The sequence below is a fragment of the Chiloscyllium plagiosum genome, chromosome 1 (assembly GCF_004010195.1).
Source record: "Chiloscyllium plagiosum isolate BGI_BamShark_2017 chromosome 1, ASM401019v2, whole genome shotgun sequence".
NCBI classification, from domain to species: Eukaryota; Metazoa; Chordata; class Chondrichthyes; order Orectolobiformes; family Hemiscylliidae; genus Chiloscyllium; species Chiloscyllium plagiosum.
In genome coordinates, this window is record NC_057710.1 from 86,143,592 (window position 1) to 86,153,410 (window position 9,819).

At 37.7% G+C, this 9,819-nt stretch overlaps 1 protein-coding gene across 1 annotated transcript in view; it reads left to right on the plus strand.

Moving 5' to 3' along the window:
• LOC122554981 (phosducin-like protein 2) overlaps nucleotides 1-9,126 on the plus strand; it is a 28,978-nt gene extending 19,852 nt beyond the window's left edge. The window contains exons 5-6 of the mRNA XM_043700479.1: nucleotides 2,184-2,389; nucleotides 8,981-9,126. Of these exons, the coding sequence (XP_043556414.1) occupies nucleotides 2,184-2,389; nucleotides 8,981-9,126 (352 nt within the window). The remainder of the gene's footprint in view (nucleotides 1-2,183; nucleotides 2,390-8,980) is intronic.
• Nucleotides 9,127-9,819: the final 693 nt, after the last annotated feature.

A 9,819-nucleotide genomic window follows, 5' to 3' on the forward strand; every position in this document is an offset into this window, starting at 1 on the left:
CCGGTTGAGACTGTACTGAAAAAAACCAATGCTCGAGATCACAGCAGGTCAAACAGCATTCGAGTCTAGATGACTCTTCAACAGAGCTGCTGTCTCCCCATGGATGCTGTGACCTGCTATGATCTCCAGCATTGGTTGTTTTCAAGCAAGTGCTGAAGATTTGTCACTGAACTGAGGACACTAATTAACCTAAACTGGAAAGAAACCTCATGAGATTAATTGAATGGTAACCTGTGAAATAAAGACTAAAATAAATAACATCTTTACGCTGAGGCACATGAATATGGATGAGAAAAATTGCTTTCACTTATACAATACATACAATATAATAAATATTTCAAAGAAGGCATTTGTCACAGAATGTCATAAAGAAGAAACAGAACAATAGCAAAAGAATTAAGGATGTGATCATAAGAGAAAGCACAATGGGAACCTATTGGGACGTGTCACTAGAGGAGGATAGTAGATGTATGCTGCAAACATAATAGAACAGAAAAAAATCTTACTTTTAAGAGAAAACCAAGACACACAGGATAAAATTTTCCCCTCTCAGGTGTGGTGTGGGTAATAGGCAAGAGTGGGAAAATATGGTGAGAATGCAAAAATCAAATTCCTGAGTATAAGAAAGATTTTCCAAATTTTCCTCTCAACCCTCAAGTGGCAACTTCAAACTATCGCCACTGAGCATTACCTACTTTATTTCCACACATTTGAATCTCATTAAAGCCCAAAATCACGTCATTTCTATGCCACTCTCAATTCTCCTCTCCCTCACCTGGACACTAGATGACATAAATGTGAATGGGTATCTGACAAATGCAGCTTGCTGAATGCTTGTCTTGGCAACATTGCAACTGCTCCTTTTGACATCCTGTGTGTTCCATGACCACGATCCTCTTTCATCCATGTAAGTTGTAATGGCATACCATCAGGCCCTTGGACCACTGCAGACACCACTTCAGCCCTTCACTGATTTACCTTAGGGCTCAGGAATACCTAGAACTTGCATGTTGTTCCAAGGTCAGTTTGAACACAGGGATGCACGCATCTGCACAGGATGTATCTATGACTCTTAGCTTACTTTCTTAGTACTCTAACTTTACTCTTGCTTAGAGTCTATCTGTGTACTTCATTTGCTTTCCAGCGCACACTCACTGACTTCAGCACTAACTTTATAAGCCACAACCTCTATATCCCTTGAATTGCTTTCTTAGTGCACAGGGTCTTTAAAGTTCTCAGTTACAGACTGCTGGTCTCTGTGCCTTGCATTTCTTTTTAACACAGATGTTGAGGCAGGCAGATTGTAACCATGGGAAGCACTAACCAGTCAATCTACCAGTCAGGTAAAGGGTAGACATGTTACTGTGCAGCATTATGCGATATCAATGTCACACCTGCAGCATGAGAAAGCAGTTTAAATGGCAAACATACTGCATGTGCTTTAAGCAAATGCACAAGCAGCAGAGTTGCTTCATATCCCCGGTGAATGAGTAGGAAGAGCAGAGAGCAGGAAGAGTTCATTGTTTGGAAGAATGAGATGGGTAGGAACTGTTGAATGGACATGATGCATGAAGTAGTAAGAATAGCAATTTTTATAATATGTCTGTTAAGTAGCAGATTTAGAGTGAGTGGTGCTCTGTGAGTGTAAGAACACTTCTAACTCTCCTACCACATAATTCTCCTGAGAAAGGTTCCTGCGGACATGGTTATATAATGTATGGGGTGAGGACGTTGAGGAAAGTCACTCTGAGCCATGGCAGACTAGACACCGTGAATCTCACTCAACAAAACACTTAAATTGAAAATGCGAAAAGTTTACCTTCAAATCATAAGCATAATCCCTTTCAAGCACGCTTGTTACACTGTTAATAGTTAATACTTTGTATGTATTGGAAACATTTTAAGGAAAATACGAGTTTGCTTTAATTCTTTAGTCTCACCATATTCGAGGTTTTTCAAAATGAAGACAACTGCAAATATTAGGAGTGAGTTACATCATGATTCTGTTATTTGTCTTTATAATTTGAATAATTTTCCAGATGTTTTCCTAGCTCTTCTACTGACACTCGGATGGATGAACTGGATAACTCCTCTGGAGAATTACTCAACAGTTCAGCTTTATTAATTTAAATGCAAAAATTAAGCCAAACTATAATTTGTTCCTTTCTTTATTACAACAACAGCATACCAATGTGCATTTTGATCAATCATCATTTGAGTCAACTAGCTAAGAAGTATCCAGAAACAAAATTCATGAAGGCCATTGCAAACATTTGTATTCCTAACTATCCAGATAAATATTTGCCAACAATTTTTGTGTATTTTGAGGGCCGAATGAAGAGCAGGTTTATTGGAATGGAGTGTGGAGCTCCAGATCTGAAGTTGGAAGGTAAATTATTTGAAGTACTGCTTATAGTTACAACATTTTGTGTTGGTATCATCAATTTGATATAATAAAAATATGATGATGTTGGCAATTTTTGAGAAGTTTTGTAGCTCAGGTTGATGATAAGTATATAAGTTTGCTTGCTGAGCTTGAAGGTTTGTTTTCAGACATTTCATCACCATACTAGGCAACATCATCAGTGAGAGCATGCGGTGAAGTGCTAGTGGTATGTCCCACCTCTCTATTTATACATCTTGGTTCCTTAAGGCGGGTGAATCATTTCCTGTTTTATTTTCTTTTCAGGGAAGGTAGATAGGATCTAAATCAACGTGTTTATTGATGGAATTCTGGTTAGAATGCCATGCCTCTAAGAATTCTCATGCTTGTTTTTGTTTTGCCTGTCCTAAGATGTGTGTGTTGTCCCAGTCAAAGTGGTGTCTTTCTTTGTCTGTATGTATAGAAACTAGTGTTAATGAATCGTGTCTTTTGGTGACCAGTTGGTGTTCATCTGTATGTTCTCTTCGCCCTGACTTTCTGTTCTTCTTTAAAAACACAAACGTTTTGTTGGGCTACAGTGTTATTAACACTGGTTGACATCTAATATGTCAGCTGAGTGAACATTTTTCATATGTGAGTCCTGGTGATGCGTTTACAAGCTGTTGAAACCTGGGACATTATGGTTAAATCCAATTCTGTTATCGTGCCATACTTTTATAAGCTCATTGACTTATATGTACAGCCAAACAGTACACACATATACATACTCACCTATTCAGAGTCATACAGCATGGAAAAAGATGCATTTGTCCAACTTGTTCATGCTGACCATATTCCCAAACCAAACTAGTCCCACTTGCCTGCATTTGACCCATATCCCTCCAAACCTTTCCTGTTCACATGCTTTTTAAATGTTGTTCAAAAATAATTTAAAATTATTTTTTCTGCTATATAAACAAAACAGACACATACAATCTATCAGCAGCCCATTAATATCTCATTAAAGCGCCTTCATGTGTGAGGCCAGATAATGAAGAACTGATTTGATGAACATATGCTATTGATCAGAAAATTCTGGCAGATAGAAGTTTCAATTACTTCATCTAAGTTATTGATACACATCGTGAAAATCTATATATCTTTAGTTGTTGAAGGAGAAGCACCCCAGTGTAATTATCAAAATAAGTAACAGAGTACCAGGAGTAAGCAAGTATCCAAATAAAATATTATTGTTATTTTGTCTCTCAAATGGCCTTTAAAAATTCAAGTCATTTGCTTTCAAAAATTCAGTGCTTATTGGTTTAAAAATACACATCACATTAATCTCCAACACTATATTTAATACCTACAAAACATCAAACTGAATTTGTGTTCATTGAAAAAACATTCACCCTATTACTGCAGGATCTCAGTGTCTGTCCCACAGATTTGTTGAGATCAAGATTCGTTAATTTATTTCTGCGAGATGCACACAACAAATATGCACTTACGTGTAGCTCATGAGTTTTCAACCTCAAAAGGTGCATACAATTGCAAGAAAAATCTGTAAGTCATCGATATGTGTGGTGAAATGTTGATGTGCACATCCCCAGGGAACACCCATTTTCCAAACTTTGCCAATCTGGGGATGATCCCTTTATCCCCTTCTCTACCCAATCAAGTATCAATCCACGTCATAATTTGTCATTTTATTTCACTCAATTGAAATCACATGAGCAACCTTATCAAATGGCCTTTGAAACGCAATACAAACAACCTACAAGTCCATAAGACCATAAGACATAGGAGTGGAATTAAGGCCATTTGGCTCATCGAGTCCACTCCACCATTCAATCATGACTGATGGGCATTTCAATGCCACTTACCCGCACTCTCCCCGTATCCCTTAATTCCTTGCAAGATTAAGAATTTATCAATCTCTGCATTGAAGGCATTTAATGTCCCAGCCTCCACTGCATTCCGTTGCAATGAATTCCACATGCTCACCATTCTCTGGCTGAAAAAATGTCTCCTCATTTCCGTTCTAAATTGACCCCCTCTAATTCTAAGGCTGTGCCCACAGGTCCTAGTAACCCCACCTGAAGGAAACAAATTCCTAGCATCCACCCTTTCAAAGTCATGCATTATCTTGTAAGTTTCTATTAGATCTCCCCATAACATTCTAAACTCTAATGAATACAATCCCAGGATCCTTGGCCGTTCATCATATGTTAGGCCTAAATGTAGGCTCACTCTAGCCTTCATGTTTTTGATCATCTCAAAATGTTCAACCAGATCAGTCAGACATGACTTACTTTTCATAAACGTATGTTTACTTTCTTTGCTCTGCCAGTCATGCTGTCTGATGATAGTAATTTTCCTATAGTCTGTGTTAAACTAATAGGTCTCGATTATCTATTTTTTTTCTCTTTTCTTTGTTTACAAACTTCATAATCAAAATTTCTTCCCTCTTTTAAGCACACAGGTGGAATACTTTTGATATTAGAAAATCCTCTATGTCAAGTCTCATTATTTTCTAATACAATTTTTAAAGTTCATATTAAATACAAACGTTTCTCCCCTTTACTTATTTTAGGTTCTCTTGTTGGACTGATATTTAGCTCTCTTCCTCTGTTATAAAAACTCATATTTTGGCCCAGTTCTTCTGAGCAGCATCTGAAGCATTTGATGTTGTATAGTCAGAAAAGCATAACTGTTTACATTTAAAAGTGTTAACCTCCAAGCAGTATCCATGGAATGATTAACATAAAAATTCAGAAGTTGCTACCAACTTCTGAGGGAGTGTTAGTGAGACATTTTCCAGCATGTAATCACTGGAAATTAATGAAGTCGTTGACAATGTGGACTTTCATCTAAACTGTACAAGTTTTTGAAAAATAATACATTGTTGAATGAGGTTTAAATTGGTATGCAATGATGGATTAACTTAATATAATTACTAATGTACACACTGAAAATCTGATTTTATATTTGTGGAATGTCAAATTTTACTATAGCCATATAAAAATCACACCACATTTTGTCTTATATTTAAAAATATTTGTTTTTTGTTACCTTCTATCTTCATCCAAACAAAAAAATCATTTATTTTGCCATCTGAAATTTTAAATTAGAAAGGAAGGATAATTAATTGCTTTTTACATCACGATTTGCTATTTATTAGAATACTTCAATGTGATTGGCTGCTTACATGTTGGCTGTTAATATTGCTGCAGATTAATACATCCTTTTGATTTAGCATCAGATTTAACTTGATATTATTAAAGGGGAAAACCATGTCACAGTGCTGAACAACCTTGTGTCATACTGAAAATAAAATCTGGGTCTTTAGCACTGTTTTACTCTTCTATATGCTTGCCAGTCTATTTCTAAAATTTATATTCAAGATTTGTAGCATCTAAGATTTGCAAAGTGACAGCATGAGCACCTGAAATGCTATAGCATACAAGGCTATGGGCGAAGAGCTGGAAAATGGGATTAGAATAGACAGATGCTTAATGACTGGCACAGACATGATGGGCCAAAGGGTCTCTTCTCTTCTGTAAAAACTCTATGACTCTCAAGTAAAAAATCTGCACACATTTTGACAATCATATTTCAGATTGCTTCTGAAAAGCCAGACATTTTAACAAAACTTTAAACAGACAATACACCTAGCTTTTTGAGCTTCAGTGCAATGCTGATCTACTGGACTTTCCAGATAATGGAATATCAATGGTCATTGACAGTGAACGATACCTCACAAAATGTTTTGTTTATCTTTAGAATATTATAGGAAGTTAGGGATTTTGGTTTGACATACGCAGAATATAAGATGAAAGAGAAACTAGTGTAGAAAAACTAACCAGAACAAAACAAAACAATTTTGAGTTCTTAGTTATAGTGTGTAGAAGGCAGGAAATAAAACATGATTATTTGAATAATAGTAAAAAAACTCATTTCCAGCTATACTATATTTTAAGTATTTTTCAGGTCAATCTCATAGAAAAAAATCGAGTCCCTGTTTGGAACCATAAGAAACAATTAGCCCAGACAATTGTAGCCTCATGAAAGTTGAATAGTTCAATGAAAACTTGTCATGTTAATCACATCAGATCAGTTTATTACATTGCACATCATTTGTGATATTCCAAACAAGTTTATTTGGAAGTGTATTGTTCACTCTGTTAAACAAATGTCAATTGTTCTACTACCGAAAGGCCACCTCCTTTAACAGGTGAGCTGACAGACCGGTGAAATGTTTTTTGAATATCCAAATTGACTTTTCTCTTCCAGCATCTGTGGAGACAAATCATAGTTAACATTTCAGTTTGAGTGACCATTCCTCACATAGTTTTAGAGATGTACAGCATGGAAACAGACCCTTCAGTCCATCCCGTCCATGCCGACCAGTTATCCCAACTCAATCTAGTCCCACCTGCCAGCACCCGGCCCATATCCCTCGAAACTCTCCCTATCCATATATGCATCCAGATGCCTTTTAAATGTTGCAATTGTACCAGCTTCCACCACATCCTTTGGCAGCTCATTCCATACACGTACCACCCTCTGCCTGAAAAAGTTGCCCCTTAGGTCCCTTTTATATCTTTCCCCTCTCACCATAAACCTATGCCCTCTAGTTCTAGACTCCCCCACTCCAGGGAAAAGACTTTGTCTATTTATCCTATCCATGCCCCTCATGATTTTGTAAACCTCTCTAAAGTCACCCCTCAGCCTCTGACGCTCCAGGGAAAACAGCCCCAGCCTGTTCAGCCTCTCCCTATAGCTCAAATCCTCAAACCCTGGCAACATCCTTGTAAATCCTTTCTGAACCCTTTCAAGTTTCACAACATCTTTCCAATAGGAAGGACACCAGAATTACATGCAATATTTAGCAACACTCCCTAGGACCTTACCATTAAATGTATAAGTCCGGCTAAGATTTGCTTTCCCAAAATGCAGCATCTTATATTTATCTAAATTAAACTCCATCTTCCATTTCTCTGGCCCATTGGCCCATCTGATCAAGATCCCGTTGTAATCTGAGATAACCTTCTTTGCTGTCCACTACACCTCAAATTTTGGTGTCATCTGCAAACTTACTAACTATACCTCTTATGCTCACATCCAAATAATTTATATAAATGAAAAGTAGTGGACCCAGCACCGATCCTAGTGGCACTCCACTGGTTACAGGCCTCCAGTCTGAAAAACAACCCTCCACCACCACCCTCTGTCTTCTACCTTTGAGCCAGTTCTGCATCCAAATGGCTAGTTCTCCCTGTATTCCATGAGATCTAACCTTGCTAATCTGTCTCCCTTGGGGAACCTTGCCGAACGCCTTACTGAAGTCCATATAGACCACATCTACCACTCTGCTCTCATCAATCGTCTTTGTTAATTCTTCAGAAAACTCAATCAATTTTGTGAGACATGATTTCCCACGCACAAAGTCATGTTGACTATCCCTGATCAGTCCTTGCCTTTCCAAATACATGTACATCCTGTCCCTCAGGATTCCCTCCAACAACTTGCCCACCACCGAGGTCAGGCTCACTGGTCTATAGTTCCCTGGTTTGTCCTTATCGCCTTTCTTAAATAGTGACACTACGTTAGCCAACCTCTAGTCTTTCAGCACCTCACCTGTGAGTATGGATGATACAAATATCTCAGTAAGGGGCCCAGCAATCACTTCCTTCGCTTCCCACAGAGTTCTAGAGTACACCTGATCAGGTCCTGGGGATTTATCCACTTTTACGTGTTTCAAAACATCCAGCACTTCCTCCTCTGTAATATGGACCTTTTTCAAGTTGTCACCATCTATTTCCCTATCGTCTATATCTTCCATGTCCTTTTCCACAGTAAATACTGATGCCAAATATTTGTTTCGTATCTCCCCATCTCCTGCGGCTCCACACAAAGGGCGCCTTGCTGATCGGGGCCCTATTCTTTCCCTAGTTACCCTTTTGTCCTTAATATATTTGTAAGAACCCTTTGAATTCTCCTTAACTCTATTTGCTAAAGCTATGTCATGCATTTCCACTCAGCATCTCCAGAGATGCTGACAGAACTGCTGAGCGTTTCCAGCGATTTCTGTTTTTGTTTCTGCTTTATAGCATCCACGGCTCTTTTGGTTTTTATTGACTTTGTTTCTTGCTGCAGAAAGCCCATCACATCTCATTCCCACTGTTGCTAAAATTCCCCGAAGGTAGGGCATGTTGAAGCTCCAATTTAATATGGTTAACTGTAATTTTACCAAAACCCCTCCTTCTGGCATTGACTCACCTTGTGTTGGTTAGTAAAGTTCTCCCCGACATCCGCATCAGCGAAACTATATTGCACTTCTGGTTTTAAAATGAGAGAATAATGTCTTGGTATTGTACACAGACACTTAAGATTGAGCTGCTTACAATTTTTGGATATCCAACCTTCTGTTTCCAATTATTTACACCAAAGATCTTCTATAACGATAGAATAAAAAATTACTCACACCACATTAATTTAAAACATAAAAACTCTAAATTATCAAATAGTGATTTTAATTTCCAAAGCCAAATGGAAAACTGCAAGATATGGCTAATATCCAAGATAATGCAAAGCACTCTAATTTATTTTCAGAGCTGGAGTGGAAACTAGCAAACACTGGTGCAATAAAGACCAATTTAGAAGAGAATCCCAAAAAAAAGGTTGTGGACATGATGACATCATCAATTCGAGATTGTTCTGTTCAACATTGTAAAGAAAGTGACACCGAACAAACTTGATATTAACAATAAATATCACTACCTCAACTGTACTGATTAAAAATGTTTTATATATAAGCAGTTTGACTTTCATTTCTACTTTGCTATAAACCATGGTTGAGTGTTAGCTTTATTATGTCAGATAGGTCATTCAAATACAAAATTCGATACAATTTCAGATGAGATTATGTGAAGTCTATGGAGTAATGACACCTGAATTTACAACCTTTTTTCTTAGAGGGAAGAATCTTACCACTGTTGACATCCAAATAACACTGTGAGTAGAATCTTCTGAGGCACTGAACCATGCATGCATTGGTGAGAAAGTTGGGAAAATTATATGAGGTGTCCAGCAAGGAATTTCTCAATGTTGAGAGCAAAATATCTCATTTTCCAACTGTGTTGAAATTTGAGATGGAATTCTCATCAGTGAATGGCAAGAGGACTATTATCATTATTAGTTAATCTTGTCTCATTAATATGCAGTTTCGCACCATCACACATCTATATAAAAACAAGATAGCGTCAATTCCTGATATGAAAGTCAAAACATTACCTGGCGACTTCAGCTCACCACCTCTCCTACAGACCTCCATCTTGGGACACCAGTCACAAAACATCTCAAAGCACATTTCCTGGATGTTAGTGCCTGCATTTCCCCATTCACAGACATAGGCATTGGACATGCACCAGCATCACCAAAATATTATGGTG